We start from the raw sequence: 18,961 nt of genomic DNA, 5'->3' as shown, positions 1-18,961 counted from the left end.
GGCGGAATTAACCAAGACCTCTTCCAGAGGTGAAGATCAGGGTCTAACCTGGTTTAGAGAAGACAGGTCTTTGAGATCCATGGTTGGGAGTCGGAACCAGTAATTGAAAAAGTGGTGAAGACAAACCACGATGGTAGATAGGATTTCCAGGCAGAAGCCTACAAGAAGGGTTGGCTTTTACAGCCCCATATTTTCCAGACTCCAGGTGGAATTGTTGTCTAACACAGCCAGAGGTGTGGACTAGATAGGAAAGGCTAATTAGGCACCACGGTGGCCACAAAGAAGTCAAATGGGCTTCCTAGCCACGTCCAACGAGTCTCTTTCAAAGCTTGTGCCTGCTCCTCTCTCCATCACTGAGCTGGGTCCCCCTCCATCCCTGGTTAGCTGTTCTGTGTGGCTTTGCTTGTTTTGTTTTGTCCCCCCCCTCTGTAATTTATTGATTTGCAAAATCTGCTAATCCAAATAAACTTAATTTATTGAAGGACGCAAGGGAGACTTCCTTTGGACTGCCTTATTTGTTTGTATCCTGCTTTTAGTATTATTTTTATTTTTTGCAAATAATTCAAGGAGGTGAACATGCCCACCTGCTCTTCTTTTCCCCTGCAACAACAACCCTGTGAGGTGGGTAGGGCTGAGGGACAACTGGCCCAAGGTCACCCAGCCAACATTCATGGCTAAGGTGGGGCTTGGGCTCACGGCCACCTACATTCTAGTCAGGTGCCTACTAGACCAGGGGTGTTCAAACTTGGCCCTTTCATGACTTGTGGACTTCAACTCCCAGAATTCCTCAGCCAGGCACTGGCTGAGGAATTCTGGGAGTTGAAGTCCACAAGTCATGAAAGGGCCAAGTTTGAACACCCCTGCCCTAGACCAAACTGACTCTAGCTTTCTTTGAAAGTAAGAATGAGGATGGACAGCATGCATTCTGACGCAACGGTGCTTCAGAATGGCCTTGTTCCCACAATCTTGTAGCCCAGATGTCTTTTGGATGTTCAGCTACTGTCTTTTCTCCCCAAGGAGGTCAAAAGCTGCCCTTCGGAGAATGCCACGGTCCCCGTCCGTGCCCTCTACAAAGGGCGCTTGAGATGGCCATGTTTTGGGGCACCCTTTGGCTCATCATGGTGGAGGAAGCAGCTTCACACAAGTTAGGGTCTGCAATGGAGAGGGCCTGCTTTTTCAGCTGCTGTTTTCCTCCAGATGTTTCCTGGAGGTTTAAGTAGGCAAAACAAGGCTCTCGGCTTCCACCTAAGTGCGTTTTCCAAACTTGGCAACTTTTGGAATGTGTGCACTTCGACTCCCAGAATCCCCCCAGTGTGCATGTTAAAACACTGATGTGCCAGGAACCCAGCAAATAAAGACAGCAAAAATTAGTTTAGAGATAGGCAGGACTAGATCTGTTTTGTGTTAAATTGATTTTCTTGGTTACTGAATCCGCCAGCAAACCTCTGTTCTGTTTTGTCTCAAAGCAACATCCATTCTGCAAGTGTTCCCACAGCACTGACCACATCCCTGACCTGCTCAACAAGCCCCCAAACTGAGTTTGCGATACTATCCGCTTCTAGCTAGGAAATGATGAAAAAGAAGGGCGCTTTGGTACACAAACAAGCCCTTTTATTGTATCATGACGTATTAATCGAAGGCATGAAATCCGAACAGGACAAGGAAGAAAGCGGCAGCCGTTTCTTCCACAGGCTAAGATATTAGGCATACAAAGGGTTTCGAAATTAAATTAAACTTTTAAAAAGCACACACGCACACAGATCACAACAGAGTAGAATTTAGTAAGGTTAAACTCACAACAAACATTAGTAATAGCTGAAGAGAAAAAAAAGGTGAAAGGCAGCAGAGGTCACCGACTTCTCCCCAAGCGGCAGAGGAACCAAATGACAAAGGAACAATAAACAGAATATCCTTCATTTCCATCTGGGAGAACTGCTTTGTTGAGGGGGGGGGGCGGGGGAGGGGAAGGTCCTAGAAGCCTGACCCAGACTCTTCTCCATTCACTCCTTCTGGGTGGGGAGGACTACAACTCCCAGCTTCCCCAGATCCCATGTCCGTGAGCTGGGAATTAGGGAGGTTCTCAGCAGACTCTCCATGAGGAGCCTCAAGTGTCTCCTCAAGTCATTAAACCATGGTTACGCCCAGGGCTTCTCAACTTTGGGGGCGTGAAGATGGGTGGACTTCAGCTCCCAGAATCCCCCAGCTTGCTATAAGGAGGAAGGAAAGGGGAAAGAATGAAAAAGAAAAAGAGGGAGGGAAAGAAAGGAAGATGTGAGTAAAGGAGGCAGGTGCAGGAAAGGCCGGAGGGAGGGAGGGAAGGAAGGAAGGAAGGGTGAGGGAGAGAAGAAAGGAGGGAGAAGGGAGGGACGGAAAGAAGGTAAGGGGAGGGAGGAAAGGGAGAGGAGAGATGAAAGAGGGAAGGAAGAAGAGGAAGGAAGGAGGAAAGGAAGAGAGGACCTGCACTGGTTGGCTGGGGAATTCTGGGAATTGAAGTCCACCCATCTTCCAGCCACCAATCAACCCTGGTTGTGCCAATCAAACTTGCCACAAAGACAATGCCAACACTGGTTTTAGGAGACGCAGGAAGAGACTCTAAGTCACTAACCGGGATTTGAGCTAAGTTGAAACCCCTCAACAAGGCTCCCATTGGGTTCGATTTACCTTCAAATTTCTTGTAATCGGGGTGGGGGGGCAGAGCCCCTGACTCTCCACCTCCCCCCCACATCTCCCTAGTGTAAAATAAGGCACGACGCATGGGGGAAATCCCCCCCTCCCCAGAGAGAAAGACGAGCAGAACCATGGCTTGGATTCCGGCCTCATGCTGCCTTGAACCGGATCGAAACGGACTCTGCAGGCACTGCGGTTGGCAGGAGTTAAGGGAAGCAGCCCCCTGCGCCCCCCCCCAGATTGCTCCCAAGTCAAGATGAACAAAGGCTGGCCTGAGATGGGGATCTGCTGGATGAAAGCCCTGGCTGAAAGGGCGTGAAGGAACGAGGTGGTCAGGAGAACCCCAAAGCTGGTGGACCTCCAGCCGAAGGTGGTGGGACTCAACTCTCCTCTAGCATCAACCAGCCCCGCTAGGTTTGCCCCCCCCAAGTCAAGATTCCATCCTTGGCTCAGCATTATGGTCCACCCGCCAGTGGTTGACCCACACGTCTTCATGATGGAGAACCGGCAGCTTCTGGCAGGCAGGGTGGAGGACCTCATGGAGAAGGGGTGGTCCAGGGCTCCAGCAGCTTGATGCCCCCAACACACACACCGGTTGTCCAAGAGCATTCTACCAGAGTTGGCACTGCCACTCAAGGAGGGGGGGGGGGCTTCTTTCCTGGAGGCTACCTGAGTTTAATCTGGAGATTGTCATCCACGGGACGGTTAAAACCCTCGAGGGAGGAGACGTATGGTGGTTTAAGACAGAGGTGTCCAGACCTTGACCACTGGAAGACTGGTGGACTTCATCTCCCAGAATTCCCCAGCCAGCCATGGCTGGCTGGGGAATTCTGGGAGTTGAAGTCCACCAGTCTTCCAGTGGCCAAAGGTCGGACACCCCTGGTTTAAGGCTTAAAATGCTCCCAAAGCAGGGGACTTTTCTTAGGGGGCGGGGGCGGAAAGAAAAACAGATTTCTGGCCGGACCTTGAAAAGCTTCGCAAAAGTTTCCGGGAAACGTGAAATGGTGGGACAAGGGAAGACCCGCAGGGCAAGCGGGTCGCAGAAGAAAAGCTGGCCGTCAGCAGCGACGTGACAATTCACCTCACGTGAGTCCTTTCTTGGACGGGGGGGGGGGGGGGAGAGAAATGGGCTCTGGAACGTCCTTCCCGCTTCCTGTCCCAATTCCGGCCCCACCTGTGAAATAAGGGACTTTCCACCCTCTGCCTCCAATCTCTGAACTGAAGGGTGTGTGTGTGTGTGTGTGTGTGTGTGTGACTGGTGGTCCCAAAAGGGACGACAACTCAGGCCCGGAGGCCACTGGTTCCCCCATCAGCACTTCTGGGGGGAGGAGTGGTCTTCTCATGGGAACCCCCCCCCCTCCCGGGACAGGTGTGAATTAGGCTGGATGGGGAATGTGGTTCTGTAAGGCAGAGGAGAAAAACATGAAGGGGAGGGGGTCCTTCTTGCGTGGCAATAAATAAGAATAACTTAACCCAGGGCAGCCTCAACCCACATACAGGCCGAGGCCATGTCGCCTTCCAGCTGCTTGGACGCGCCCCCCCCCGCCCCTCGGTTCTCCAGGAGCCAAGATGTCCCTGCCACATCTGGAAACGGGGGCTGCAGGCCACAGGTGGGCTTCGATCCTCCCCTCCAGGGGGAGATGGGCGGAAAAGAAGGCAGATGGACCCGCTCTAAAGGGGGGAGAGGGTGAAATTAGAAGGGGAAGGCACATCTGGCGGGTGGGCCGACGTCGCACCCAGCAGTCCTGGCTATTTCTTCATCCTGAGGTTCTCCAGGAGAAGCTGCTTGTGGCCGGCGTCCATCACCCCGGCCTCTTCCAGGTCTTCCTCGGTGATATCACTGCAAAGGGGGGGGGGGAGACAGGAGGAGGAGGAGGAGGAAGAGGAAGGATAGGTTAGAGAGAATAACAGGATCACAAACTTGGAAGTGTAAGAAATTAATAAAAAGTTCAGTTTTAGTATTAGTATTAGTACCGCTTTATAAAAGGCTAGCGAGGAAACTGCAGCCAATTTATTTTATTTTTTTATTTATTTTAATTCCATTTCTATCCCGCCCTTCTCCGAAGACTCAGGGCGGCTTACAAGCTTAGCAGTATTTGGGTCACCATGTCACAAAAGAGACATTGAGACTTGGGAAAAAGTTCAGAGAAGAGAAACTAAGATGATCCAAGGCCTGGAGACTGAAACGTACGAAGAAGGGCTGCGGGACCTGGGTCTGGCTAGTCTCAAGAGAAGAAGAAATAGGGGAGACAGGATAGCAGTTGTTCCAGTATTTGGGGGGGCTGCCACAAAGAAGAGGAGGGGCCAAAATATTCTCCAAAGCACCCAGAGGGCAGGACGAGAAACAATGGTTGGAAACTGGTCCAAGAGAGAAGCAACCTGGAATTAAGGATAAACTTCCTCACAGTGAGGACAATTAACCAGTGGAACTCCTTGCCACCAGAAGTTGTGGGCGCTCCATCACTGGAGACTTTTAAGAGGAGACTGGACAGTCACTTGTCTGAAATGGTATAGGCTCTCCTGCTTGAGCAGGGGGCTGGACTAGATGACCTCCAAGGTCCCTTCCAGCTCTATTCTGTTCTGTTCTGTTGTTTTCTCCTATTCTATTCTGTTCTGTTCTGTTCCATTCCGTTCCATTCTATTCCATTCTGAATTTCTATTCTGTATTTCTACTCTATTCTATACTCTACTCTACTCTACTCTACTCTACTCTACTCTACTCTATTCCATTCCATTCTGATTTATATTCTGTATTTCTACTCTACTCTATTCCATTCCATTTTTTCTATTCTATTCTATTCTTTATTCTATTGTGCTGTTTTTGCAAAAGTAAGCATATCCTAAGAATGATGGCTGGAGACATTTGTTGTTGTTAGTTGCGAAGTCGTGTCCGACCCATCGCGACCCTATGGACAATGTTCCTCCAGGCTTTCCTGTCCTCTACCATCTTCTGGAGTCCATTTAAGCTCACGCCTCCTGCTTCAGTGACTCCATCCAGCCACCTCATTCTCTGTCGTCCCCTTCTTCTATTGCCCTCAATCTTTCCCAGCATTAGGCTCTTCTCCAGTGAGTCCTTCCTCCTCATTAGGTGGCCAAAGTATTTGAGTTTTAGCTTCAGGATCTGGCCTTCTAAAGAGCAGTCAGGGTTGATCTCCTCTAGGACTGACCGGTTTGATCGCCTTGCAGTCCAAGGGACTCGCAGGAGTCTTCTCCAGCACCAGAGTTCAAAGGCCTCCATTCTTTTGCGCTCAGCCTTTCTTATGGTCCAACTTTCACTGCCATACATTGCAACTGGGAAGACCATAGCCTTGACTATACGCACTTTTGTTGACAGGGTGATGTCTCTGCTTTTTAGTGTGCTGTCTAGATTTGCCATGGCTTTCCTCCCGAGGAGCAAGACATTTAATGGGGCTTAAACTACCAAAGGAAATACTAAGGTGAAAAAGGGCAGGAAACTCTGTCAAATTCTTGGAACTTATGTTTCTCACAGAAGGGACCTTGAAGGTCATCTAGTCCAGGGGTCCCCAACCCCCAGTGTACTACCCAGCTGTGGTCTGTTCGAAACCCGGTTATGGGAGAGATGGACATCCCTGGCCTAAATCTTCCCTGGAGGCTGATTTTGGGCTCCTGGCCTGGAAAGAAAAGGTCCCGTAGCAAATGACCAAAAAGGTCTAGGAGCAAATTTCCAAATTTGCTATCTCGGAGAGGTTTCAAGCACATCTGTCCTGCAGCTGCTGGGGAACAAGCGCCACCTGGTGGCCAAAGGGGGCAGCAGCAGGAGAGAACCAAGCAAGGCTGAACCGACTAACATTCTTTGGCTAAAGGCTTGTTTGCAGACATGCAAAATGGGGATCAAAGATGGCGTCTTCCCAGCAAGACTTGGAGTCCCTCAGAGGATTTATTTCTCAGCACTCCATCTGTGAAATGGGCGCAGGGCGGGGATGTCTGCGGCGGGAGGTTCAAAACCTTGAGATGGTTCTGCAAGGGTGACGTTGAAGCAACACAGCTTTTTATGCACAATGCAACACACAGCAGGAAGTGTGACGCTCCCATCGCACCCTAGAAACATTTTGGACCACAAAATTGTCACTGCGTGTTGGTGTCGCTCGGCTTTTGCACCAACACAGCAGCTGCTATTCTGCCTGCTGCCTTCTCTCCCCCACTCTTCTCTGGGGGCTGGATGTTCTTGGGGGCTGTGGGGCTCCTTCCTCGCTTCCCCCATGCCTGGAGGACCCCCCTCAATTCCCAGTCGGCTGTGAGAAAGAAGCCCCCCCCAAGACTATCTCAGTTCTCTGCTTTCCCCCAGCTCATTTATTTATTCATTTATTTCTTATTTATTTTCATGTTATTTTTTGGAATCCAGCCTTTATTATTTTTACAAACATCAAAAGCCAGCAACCATATCCAATGCACCTTCCTCCTATTGTTTTCCCCACAACAGCAACCCTGTGAGGTGGGAGCAGCTGAGAGAAGGACTGGGCCTAAATCACCCAGCCAGCTTTCCTGCCTAAGGCGAGACTAGAACTCCCCGTCTCCTGGTGATTGGCCCAAAGTCACCCAGCTGGCTTTCATGCCTTAGACGGGACTAGAACTAATCTTCGTAGCCAGGTGCCTTAACCGCTAGGCCAAACTGCCCACTCACCTGAGGAACTCCAGGTCATCCCAGCCATTGTGGATGAGGCCTTCCTCGTATCGCTCCATGCTGATGGCCCTCAGCCACTCTCCCACGCTGGACTCGCTGTGCCTGGAGCCGGCACTCGGGCCCTCCTGGGTCAGGGCCTGCAAAAGGGCACCAGGAGGCGGCGGTCAGGGACCCAGTCGGGGCAGCCACCAGGGGGCGTCACCACCTTTCCCTGCAAATGCTGTTTTGGGGGGGAAGGTTTCTAGCATCCCCCCCAATGTGACACCATTCACAAATGGGCTCAAGCTTGGAATGGGGGCTGGGGAGGAGGCCTCCCTCCCGCTAGGAATTCTCTCGGGGACCTCCTCCCAGTTGCCCGCAGGGGGCTGACCTCTTCCGCCAGGTCCTCCTCGATGCTCTCCCGGATGGAGCGGGCAGCGAAGGTCACGGGGCGGCTGTAGTCGGGCGGCAGGCAGCGGTGGGCCAGATCCAGCCTCACCTTGGTCACGGGGTGGGCGGGGGGCCGGCCCGTCTGCTCCCTCCCCAGGCCGCCCCCCCCACTGGAGTACTCCACCTCGCTGAGGGTCTTGGCCATCTGAAGCACGGAGCAGGAGCGGTCGTCCAAGAGGCCCGGGCCGACCTGGGCCCCGCCGGGGGGGTCGAGGAGGTAGCCTGTCCCCAGGGACTGGGCCGGCCTGGGGTGCAGCTTGGGGGGCTTGGTTTTCAGGGGCTCATTGAAGACCACCGTGGCCCGTGGCTTGCCGGACCCGTGCTCCTCTCTGACGCCTGCCGGGGTGTAAAAGGCCCCTTCCGCCATCTCCAAGGCCACCGACTTGGGTAAGGGAGGTGGCGGGAAGTCTGGGGGTGGCAGGTTGAGGACCCCCGTCTCTTCCTCTTCGGCGTTCTCCTCAGCCCGCTGGGAGGGCGGCTGCGGGGGCCGCCAGGACTCCGGCTGGATGGGCACTGTGATCTGGACTTTGTTCCGGGGCGTGGGGGGCTTGGCCGAGGTCGCCGGTGACAACTCTGGCAGCAGGAGCTGATGGGGGACCCCCTCCAGCACGTAATAGGCAGGGTTGTTGAAGCTGTTCTTCAGGGGGGGCCCCTCGGGGTCCGTAGCCACCTCCTGCTTCGACCTACACGAAAGGAGAGGGGACCACTCAGCGCTGCGGCTAAAAAACTGGGCTGTTCCTCCAGGCCCGTCCGAGACAAGGCAGGCTGCCCATATGCCCACCGGCACAACCCCTAAAGGAGGGAGACCCCCACCGCTGCCTTTCATTGTTCCCAGTGGCCAAGCGGATGCCCATCAGACGCGGCACCTGGCCTGGGCACCCCGGTGGAGGAAGGAAGACCAACCAGGAGGGTGGCAGTCTAGGCAGATTCTCCGTCCTCCAGGACACGCTTGTCCCAAAGTTGCTTTTTTAGGAGGCAGCTGGACTTTTTAAGGTAAGATCATCTTTGTCATTTTTTTTTACTGCAGGCACAACGGCACGCATCAAAAATAAAACTTAGTTGCCCGCTCTCAAAGTGAAACACATACATGACACACACCTAAAACATACTACCGGTATATACAACTGGACTTTCTTGTTTTTCTAAACAGTCTTAACATTTTCTGGAATTATTTTCTTCCCTCTATCGAGTCGTTTTTCTCCCATGGAATTTCTTCCTCAGCGTACAGTTTCCGATAGTGTTCTTTAATTATCTTTTTTTTTAATTGCTTCGTTTTTAAACAGCCCTTTTCATCTACTAAATTGTTTATCAATTTTTTTCTCCTTCCGTTTTTTTTTTAAGTTTAATATAAGCTCAACCCTCTTCCCGGTTTATTTTTATTTATTTATTTTTTATTTTAATTCCATTTATATCCCGCCCTTCTCCGAAGACTCAGGGCGGCTTACAAGCTTAGCAATAGCCTTCATTCTATGTATATGCCTGCTTGTTAGGGCTTTCACACACACCCCAAGCGGCATTATTACAAAGTCAGCTTATTGCCCCCAACAATCTGGGTCCTCGTTTTACCTACCTGGGAAGGATGGAAGGCTGAGTCAACCTTGAGCCTGGTGGGACTCGAACCTGCACTAATTGCAGGCAGCTGGTGTTACTTAAGGAGGCATCAGCCCACTGCTCCACCAAGGCTCTCTATTTGCATTTTTGAAACAGTTTTGCTTTGCCCTTTTAATTTGCTGTGCCTGTTTTTCTGATTCTGTTAAATTTAACCGATGTTTTATTATTTCCATTTGTCTTTTCATTTATTTTTTTTGTGGGTTTATTTGCAGTTCAAATTCTAATTTTTTTTAAAATTCCTCTCTTAACAACTGACCTTGTTGTCTCTTTTCTTTGTTTTTCCCCCCCGCCATGTATATTATCGTTACACCTCTTGTTTTTCTTTAAAGGCGTTCCACTTCTCATCCAAGATGCTTCTTCACTTCTGACTGAATGGTGGGGAATGGAAGGATTTATAACCCTTGCAGTCATCGGATCGTTAACGCTCTTTCTGAGAGCCATTGAGTCCACTTGGAGGTTTATCTATGCATAAACCTGGGCATTTATTTATCTGGGCAGAGATAAACCTCCTTCAATAACTCTCAGAAAGAGCGCTAATGAGCAGATGATTGCTAAGGAATAGAAATCCCTTCATTCTCCACCATTCAGTCAGAACTGAAGAAGCTCCGTGGATGAGAAGCGAAATGTCTTCAAGCAAAAAATTTTAATTACCCTGTAAACCGCCCTGAGTCCTTCGGGAAAGGGCGGTATATAAATGTAATAAAATAAAATAAAATAAGAAAGTCCAGTTGCCCTTTGAAAGAAAGCACCTTTGGGACATGAAGGCACCTGAAAGGAAAAACCTAGGAGGGTTGGAAGCTTTGAGCATAGATTCCTCAGGCTGGAAGGGACCTCGGAGGTCCTCTAGTCCAACCCCCTGCTCAAGGCAGGAGACCTTATGCTGGACTTTATAAGGCTTGTGGACTTTAAAAGGGCTGGCTGGGGAATTCTGGGAGTTGGAAGTCCACAAGGCTTAAAGCTTGTATTCTAATATCTCAGGGGCTGCCCCAAAGAAGAGGGAGTCAAGCTATTCTCCAAAGCGCCTGAAAAAGGCCGGACAAGAAGAAACGGATGGAAACTCATCAAGGAGAGAAGCAACCTGGAACTAAGGAGAAACTTCCTGACAGTGAGAACAGTTAATCAGTGGAACTCCTTGCCTCCAGAAGTGGTGAATGCTCCAACCCTGGAAGTTTTTAAGAAGAGACTGGACAGCCATTTGTCTGAAATGGTATAGGGTTTCCTGCCTGAGCAGGGGGTTGGACTAGATGACCTCCAAGGTCCCTTCCAACATCATCATCATCATCATCATCATCATCATTATTATTATTCTGCCAAAGGTGGACGCTCCAGTCTTAAACAGCGTGAAGTGAGATGGGTGGCATATAAATTTAATAAATAAAAGGAAACAAGATCAGGATTGTGGCTGGTGATGGAGCTGTTTCCGTGGGAACAGAGAAACGAGAAGGGATGATCACCCGGAATGGGTCAGCTGGGAGCCTGAACAGAAAACCAGCTCTGCAGGAGAGCCTTCATCCTCTCTCTGGCTAATGGGCCACCTGGATGGGGCCCACTCACCTGCCCTGCGAGGCCTCCTCCTTGGAGGTCCCACGATGTGCAGCAGGTGGGCGGCCGGTGGCCAGGACCCCGGGCTTCTCCTGTTCCTCTAAGAGCTTCCCAAGAGTGGGACTTTCCCCGGAGGAATGTTTCCGCCCAACGGATCTGGGAAGAAAGAAAAGCGGGGCAGAAGATGGAAGGGACAGCCAGGTGGTCTCCTGCCTTATGAACGTCCGGCCTTTGGAGGAAGAACGAGGCGAGGCTTGCAGGGGTCCTCCTTAAAGCAAAGGGTGGGAGGGGGCTTAGGCCCACCTTCCCCAACCAGGTGCCCTCCAGGAAGCTGATCCAAGGGAGGGCGAGAGGAACCCAAGATCTTTTAAGACATGTTTGGACCAGGAGGAAAAAAACTTCTCCCAAACCATCTGATTTGCTGTGATACAAATGTTGAAGTGGACCGTGGTGAGACCAGGTTTTCTTAGCAAAACTCTTTATGAAAATCACATCTGTCTGTTTTGAAATAAACTCTGCCCAGGGTCCATTTTGCCCCCCCCACACACACACCCCAAAAAAGTCCAGCTTTCTCCCAAACTCCCAGCTTCCCAAACCTGGCCTTACTTGGTGTGCTCCAAGTTGGTCCGTGACGCCAAATGGGGCAGCTTCCCCTTAGCAGCTCCCGTCTCGTCTTTGTCCACGCTGATCCATTCTGAAGAGGAGGGGGGGACAATTTCAGGGTGGGGGGGGTTGAAAGGGTGACCCCACTGCAAGCACCACTGGCCCAGATGGCTGTCTTTGCTTCCCAGTCATGTAACAAGCAATTGTCTTAGGAATCTACAGATGGGGTGTGTCTTCAGCAGTTCTGGATTCAGATCTCATCAGATCTATCAACGCAGACAGACAAGGAACCTCCAAGAAGACCTTCACCAATTCTGGCAGAGAAAGCCATGCAACAGACAGCAAACCCCCCCCCCTTCTAGAACTGATGATGTTCCCTAGTTGGGTCATGAAACGTCTGCACGAAAACAGCCAAGCTCAGAGAGCACCAAGAACCCCACAGTCTTTCTTTTTCTTTCTTTCTTTCTTTTTCTTTCTTTCTTTTCTTTTTCTTTCTTTCTTCTTTCTTTCTTTCTTTCTTCTCTCTTTCTTTCTTTCTTTCTTTCTTTCTTTCTTTCTTTTTCTCTTTCCTTCCTTCCTCCCTCCCTCCCTCCCTCCTCCTCCTCCCTTCTAGCACTGAAAATGTTCCCTAGTTGGGTCATAAAAGTTCTGCAAGAAAACAACCAAGCTCAGAGAGCACCAAGGACCCCAATTCTCCTCCTCCTCCTCCTCTTTCTCCTTTCCCTTCTCCTCCTAGTCCTCCCTCTTTCACTCTGCAAACCCCTCTCCCTTCCAGCACTGATGATGTTACCTAGCTGGGTCCTGAAACGTCTGCAAGAAAACAGCCAAGCTCAGAGAGCACCAAGGACCCCACAGTCTTTCTTTCTTTCTCTTTCTTTCTTTCTTTCTTTCTTTCTTTTCTTTCTTTCTTTCTTTCTTTCTTTCTTTCTTTCTTTCTTTCTTTCTTTCTTTCTTTCTTTCTTTCTTTCTTTCTCTTTCTTTTGCTCTTTCCTTCCTTCCTTTCTTCCTTCCCTCCTTCCTCCTCCTCCCTTCTAGCACTGATGATGTTCCCTAGCTGGGTCATGAAAGGTCTGCAAGAAAACAGCCAAGCTCAGAGAGCACCAGGGACCCCAAAGCCGCCCTCTTCCTTCACCACCTTCTCCTCCTCCTTTGTGAACCCCCCCCCCTCGTCTAGCACAGCTGATGTTCCTAGTCGGGTCATGAAAACCTCTGCAGGAAACACACCAAGCTCAGAGGGCACCACGGACCCCTTGGATCTAACCGATCCCCCCACCCCAGATGGGTCTTTCCTATGATCCAAATGCCAGCGATTCGGCCCGCCCGCCTGGGAAGCTCGCTTCTCTCCTCCCAACTCACCATACAGCCTCTCACGAGTCCCCATCCGTTCTGCGGGGACCCGGACCCTCATGGACCCCCGAATGTTGCCCGTCTCCTCCCCCCGGTGGGAGAGGTAGGTGAGGAACTGCTGGGCGGTGCTACCGATCATGGATTTGAGGGCGATGACGCATTCTCCTGGGGAGGGAAGCAACGGCGCAGGTGGGCTGGGAGTCACAAGGGGAAGGGGTCTCGGGTGGGGTTGGCCCCATGGTCAACGGCCTTGACGCCCGAAGCACAGCTTGGCCAAAGCCTCCAGGAGTGGATCTGGGTGACTCACCCTCTCCGAACTCACCGTTCCAGAACTGTGGTGAATCCGTCTATGGAGAGTCTCAGTCCTCCAGATCACGGTTGTCCCCAATGTCCTTTTTTCACGAGGCAGCCGGATTTCCATATTTTTTTTTGAAGACCTTTTGCTTCTCATCCAAAAAGCTTCTTCAACTCTGACCGGATGGTGGGGAATGGCAGGGTTTATACTCCTTGCAGACCGCTGGTCCTTTGCCTTCTTTTAGAAGGTCGTTGAGGCCACTTGGAGGTTCGCCTGTGTCCTCAGGGTCAGCTGAGTGGCCTGCGCCAGTCTCCAACAGGGAAGGGACCCAGGGCGAAAAACATCCTGCAGCCAAGAAGGCTCCCCACCCATTTGCACCACTCAGGTGAGCCTGAGGACACAGGTAAAACATCCAAGCCGCCTCAACGGCCCTCTAAAAAGGGTGCAAACGACCAGCTGTCTGCAAGGAGTACTGTATAAATCCTTCCACTCCCCACCATCCAATCAGAACCTGAAGAAGCTTCTTGGGTGAGAAGTGAAAGATCTTCAAAGAAAAACCAGGAAGTCCAGTGGCCTCCTGAAAAAAAGCACCTTTGGTGCACTTCAGCTTCCTTTGGCTTACTCAGGAATCACTTATTCTGCCACTGACTGAAGGCCTCTCAGCTGACCACTGAAGGCTGAGTCCCACTTAGCTTACCAAGGTGAACAGACCAATCGGTCTGCTCACACCTTCCCATCTGTAGTTCTGCGACAATCTACAGTCCAGACAAGGTAGAGCAGGTGTCCCAAGCCCTGGGGTGTGGACCGATACCGGGCCGGGGCCTGCTAAGAACCGGGCCGCACAACGGCGGGCAAGCGAGCAAAGTTTTAACTGTGCTCACACAGGATCTATCCCGCCTCGGTCCGTGGAAGAACTGTCTTCCATGGAAAATGGTCCCCGGTGCCAGAAAGGTCGGGGACGCCCCTGATCTGGAGAGAAGGCCTCATCTCCATGACACGGAGGAGGTCCGTGACTTTGGGGAAACTACGCAGCGACCGCTTCCACAAGGAAAACAACAGGGTTCGAAAGGTGAGGCTTTCCCAACCTTGGCAACTGTCAGATGGGTGGGCTTTCAACCCCCATCATTTGTTCCCTTGCAAAGTGGGGAGCGGCCAGGCGGGGAGAGGGGTTAGGCAACAAGGATGAGGACTTGGAGACCGACTGGAGAGTTTCAGCTTCTCACCATAGGACTCGTAGCCATCCAGAGACTTGACGGTCAACAGGATGTGCTGGTCTTGCAAGTATTCAATGTCAGAGAGGATCGGCTTGAGCTGTGGGCAGAGAAGGCAGAGATGGTGGCCACGTTACCTCGTGGTGCTCCTGTGGATCACCTCTGGAGCACCTCCCAACCCAGGGAAGCTCTTATACTTCTCTTCCAGAACGTTCCTTGCTGCCCTCTTCCCATCCTTCTCCCTAAGCCTCCCTCTTCTGCCACCAGAGACCCCTGCAGCAAAAGGTGACCTTCTGGTTGACGAGGAGAGAGAGCAAGCTCACCGTGGGCAGTTGTCTGGAGGACCACTGGACCTTCAAGAAGTTGATGTTGTCGCTGCTCTGGGAATCGTTCTCAAAGCTCTTCTTGAATTCTGGGAGGAAAAAGAGGAGATAAATTGTAGAGGGCCATGGAGATGACCTTAAACGAAGCAGAGCGAGATGCCTTTCAAACTGAGAACCTGTTTTAAGGCTGGGAAACAAAGACAACATTAGGAAGAAAAACCACTCTGGCTTCTTCCTATTTTACTGAGGAAGGCAAAGGCACGTATTCTGGATTCTGCTTATCTCAAATAAAACACAGCTGCAGTCCATGTTGGGAATCTATGTCCAGATTCGGACTACTTTGAAGGGTTGACATCAGTAAAGGCCTCTAGTTGTGGCCTCTAACCGCCAAGCAAAGTGGTCGTGCTGACTTCTCTGCAAAGAAATGGACGATGCTTGAGAGAAATCTGGAGAGTTTTCTGCCAAATCATAGGGTCCCATGTTGATTTTAAAAGTTCAGATGACCTCCAATGAGTGGAAGAGCAGGGACAGGCTGATTTGATTTCTCACAACAGTCACTCTGCAAAGAGAACCTGGCAGAGATCAACTGGATTCTGGGTCAAGGCTGCTGAAGTCATTTAAGGGGCAGGGTTTCTCAACTGGGGTAACTTTAAGATGTGTGAACTTCCATGTCTTCAACTTCAACAGTTCTGGCTTCGGTTGAATGTTAGTTTTTACAAGTCTTTGTATTACTGTATGTAACTGAACCCATATTTTCCAACATTTTTTGCAAATCCACAAAACACAATGAGTCCCTTCAAGTTTTCAACACAACTGGAGTGTCTTCAACTATGTGGGGGTCCTTGGTGCTCTGTGGCTTATCAAAAGTTGGGGAGGAAGTTCTGAGTGGAGGGCCTCTAGGGTTGACAGAGGACATCCTCCTTGGAGTCCACCTATTATGGGCATCCTCACCTTCCAGACACGTGGAGTAGAATTCGATGAAGAATTTGGTCCTGCTGGCTGTCTTCACAATGGCCTCGATGCTCTCAAACTCGATGTAGGCCTGGTCTGAGGACTTGGAGAGTCCTAGAGATGGAGAAGGAGGAACAACGACGTGACTTTCTCCAAATTGGTTGTAATAAAAATGTAAGGCAGCCCTGTGGAACCAGGCCAACGTTCACTTAACTCCCGCTTTGTTTCACTCAAGTGTTGGAAGGCAACCATTCCAGTTGTCCCAGTCGGAAGGCGGGATCAAAGGGGGAATAAGCATGGACTCGTCAGGTAAACACAAGAGCCCCCCCCCCCATGCCTTTGAGCCTTATCTAGTCTTTCCTGATGAATCTGTCAGTCTGGGAAGATTCCTGTAAAATGGGCAGAGAACAATAAAGTAGGTAGTTTGAATTCTACCCATGTGGATCTTGTTCTTTGGGCCCGATGGCCAATGGCCAAACGGAAGGCTGGGGTCCTTGGTGCTCTCTGAGCTTGTTTTCTTGCAGACATTTCGTTACCAAACTCCTCCTCCTCCTCCTCCTCCTCCTCCTCCATCGGTGGTAGTAAAGGAGTAGGGTTTGCTAGCACTAGGAGTGATGAGGTTAGCTAGTTTGGTGATGAAACGTCTTCAAGAAAGCAATCAGGCTTAGTAGAAACTAATGCTTATTGACTGCCTTTTAAATATAAACCCGGACAACACGATATTTACCAAATATAAAGGTGATTATGTAAAAAAAAAATTAATGAAACATATCTTTTTAAAAAAGAAAACGATCACGCTTAGACAGCACCAAGGAACTCACAACTGGACCCTGAGCTACAAATGTTCTCTTTTATTCATAGTTATAGTTGATCCCTGTAATGGGTATTCTGGAGGTGGCGTGCTTTTAGATGGGTAGCCCTGAAGGGACCGGTGCCACATGGATGAAAGCAAATCCAGGTTAATGGATGTCACCATACATTGAAGAAGCAACTTCCCCTGGCTAACGACATGCTTGTGAAAAATGCTCCCTTCCTGTCTGTTTTAATCTTCCTTTCCATCTTAGATGACCCCTGGTCCTACTGTCTGGACAGAAGTGAAAAACTTTGTCTCTGGATAAACTCCTTACTGGAGCATTTGTTCACACACACACACGCACCCACACACCCCAAACCTCTTCCCTGGAAATACCTTTTTTGGAAACAAATTGGGAGGTGACTCCAACTTCAAAGGCTGCGAAGACTGGCGAGTGGTCGCTGCTCATGATATCATCCGTGCAGCCTGACCAAGAAAAGAAGAGATGCCTTCAACCATGGTGGGATCTAGCCTTCTCCCAGGAGGAGGAGGAGGAGGAGGAGGGACCAAGGAACCCCATGGAACTGGGATGGAAAGGAGGTTGGCCAAGGGACCGTCATTCACCCCACAAAGCCTGAAGGAACTCATAGTTGTGTGGGAGAGAAGATGAGGAGCTGCTTGCAGATGAAGGGGTCAGTGGTCCAGCTACGACCACATCCAGGGAAGCCCAAAGGGCCACTGTGGCGTGGAACTCACCATAGGAGGTGCTGTTGATGTGCGTCTCTGGGTAGGACTTCCAGAGGATGCGGTCACACCAGGAGGGCACATTGGTCCTCACCTGGACAGGGAAAATAAGAGAAGTTTTGGATGTTGGATCAAGAGCACTCAACTATGTTGGCTGGACCAGATGCTTTTAAAAAAAATAATAATCCAGGCTGTAAACATGGAGGAAAACAACCAAGTAAACCTCAGGGAGGTCATGTCAGATCTACAGAGCCTCTTGGAGTCACTCAGAGATGTTTGGAGTCCATTGGTGACACGCAACCCAAGGTAGATGGATGTCCTGCCTTTGGCCAAGACAACAAGACACCTCAGGTGAGCAAACCAGGAGATGGAGGTTTCTCCATTTGTTCCTGGGTCACCCTGATGGGTTAGAGCAGTGTTTATCAACCTGGCAACTTTAAGATGCGTGAAACAACTCCCAGAATTCCACTTTAAGATGGGTGAACTTCAACTCCCAGAATTCATCTTTAAGACGGGTGGACTTCAACTCCCAGAATCCTACTTTAAGACGCGTGGACTTCAACTCACAGAATTCCAGTTTAAAGATAGGTGGACTTCAACTCTCAGAATTCCACTTTAACACGGGTGGACTTCAACTCCCAGAATTCATCTTTAAGACAGGTGGACTTCAACTCCCAGAATTCCACTTTAAGATGCGTGGACTTCAACTCCCAGAATTCCACTTTAAGATGCGTGGACTTCAACTCCCAGAATTCATCTTTAAGATGCACTGACTTCAATTTCCACAATTGTTGTGTGCTACGTGGAGGTTGAAAGAACTCAAGACCACAGAAAACTGCCACGGTGGCTCTGAACTCTGCAATCAAGCTGGACTCTTTGATGGCCATTCAATCTGGGTCACCTGCCTAGAGAGCGTCCCCCCACAGCTCCTGCCCCTCCCCGAGACCCACAAAACCGGCTCCCCCAGGAACCACCAGCCACTTACCCCTGTGGGCTTCTGTTTGTGCCACACGTAGGTATCGCGGGACCCCCTCTCATAGCGGTAGGTGGGGGGGAAGACGATCTCCTCCTCACCTGGCAGAAGAAGAAGAACGGGCAATCCGGAGATCAGAGGTTGTGTGTCCCCCAAGCCCACCTGGCCCCCGTTTTATTAGGGGGGGCTTTGAGCAGGGCGAACAGTCTCTTGTGGGATGGGTAAAGGGGTGGGGGAGCAGGACTCAGAGAGCACCAAGGACCCCACAATCCTCCTCCTCCTCCCTTTTGGCACTGATGATGTTCCCTAGTTGGGTCATGAAACGTCTGCAAGAAGACAGCCAAGATCAGAGAGCACCAAGGACCCCACAGTCCTTCCTTCCTTCCTTCCTTCCTTCCTTCCTTCCTTCCTTCCTTCCTTCCTTCCTTCCTTCCTTCCTTCCTCCTCCTCCCCCCCCTTCTAGCTCTGATGAGGTTCCCTAGTCGGGCCATGAAACGTCCGCAAGGAAACCGCCCAGCTCAGGGGGCATCCAGGACCCCCCGCAGCTCAACCCCACCCTGGGCTCCAGAGATCCTCCTCTGTGGATGGCGGGGGGGGAACCCGTGAGGAGGGACCTGCTGCTCACTGAATCGCAGGAAGATCTTGTGCTTCTCCTTCTCCAGGTTGAGCTGGTCCACTTTCAGGAGAGGCTCAAACTCCTTGCGGTTGATGTAGTTGAGGATCTCCTAATGGGGTGGGTGGGTGGGAGAAAGGACACCCGGCTTTTAATCCGTGGGTCAAGCTCAAGGTCTCCCGGTTTCAGGAATCCGGCTTGCAGCATTCCCACCTCG

The 18,961-nt window shown here is 50.8% G+C and overlaps 1 protein-coding gene across 3 annotated transcripts in view; it reads right to left on the bottom strand.

The window, feature by feature from the left end:
- Positions 1 to 1,595: 1,595 nt before the first annotated feature.
- INPPL1 (inositol polyphosphate phosphatase like 1) overlaps positions 1,596 to 18,961 on the bottom strand; it is a 61,117-nt gene continuing 43,751 nt past the window's right edge. For 2 of the 3 annotated variants that reach the window (XM_081327806.1, XM_081327807.1), the window contains exons 16-28: positions 18,757 to 18,856; positions 18,144 to 18,232; positions 17,171 to 17,252; positions 16,811 to 16,900; positions 15,622 to 15,735; positions 14,671 to 14,759; positions 14,360 to 14,447; positions 12,851 to 13,006; positions 11,498 to 11,585; positions 10,904 to 11,047; positions 7,680 to 8,421; positions 7,310 to 7,446; positions 1,596 to 4,507 (exon numbers count right to left, since the gene is read on the bottom strand). In XM_081327806.1, coding sequence (XP_081183932.1) covers positions 4,417 to 4,507; positions 7,310 to 7,446; positions 7,680 to 8,421; positions 10,904 to 11,047; positions 11,498 to 11,585; positions 12,851 to 13,006; positions 14,360 to 14,447; positions 14,671 to 14,759; positions 15,622 to 15,735; positions 16,811 to 16,900; positions 17,171 to 17,252; positions 18,144 to 18,232; positions 18,757 to 18,856 — 2,010 coding nt within the window. In that variant the 3' untranslated portion in view covers positions 1,596 to 4,416. The remainder of the gene's footprint in view (positions 4,508 to 7,309; positions 7,447 to 7,679; positions 8,422 to 10,903; positions 11,048 to 11,497; positions 11,586 to 12,850; positions 13,007 to 14,359; positions 14,448 to 14,670; positions 14,760 to 15,621; positions 15,736 to 16,810; positions 16,901 to 17,170; positions 17,253 to 18,143; positions 18,233 to 18,756; positions 18,857 to 18,961) is intronic. The other variant, XM_081327808.1, reaches the window with a different exon arrangement.

The sequence above is a fragment of the Vipera berus genome (genome assembly GCF_964194415.1).
Source record: "Vipera berus genome assembly, chromosome: 4".
NCBI lineage: Eukaryota > Metazoa > Chordata > Lepidosauria > Squamata > Viperidae > Vipera > Vipera berus.
This window is presented reverse-complemented; position numbering and strand designations above follow the sequence as displayed.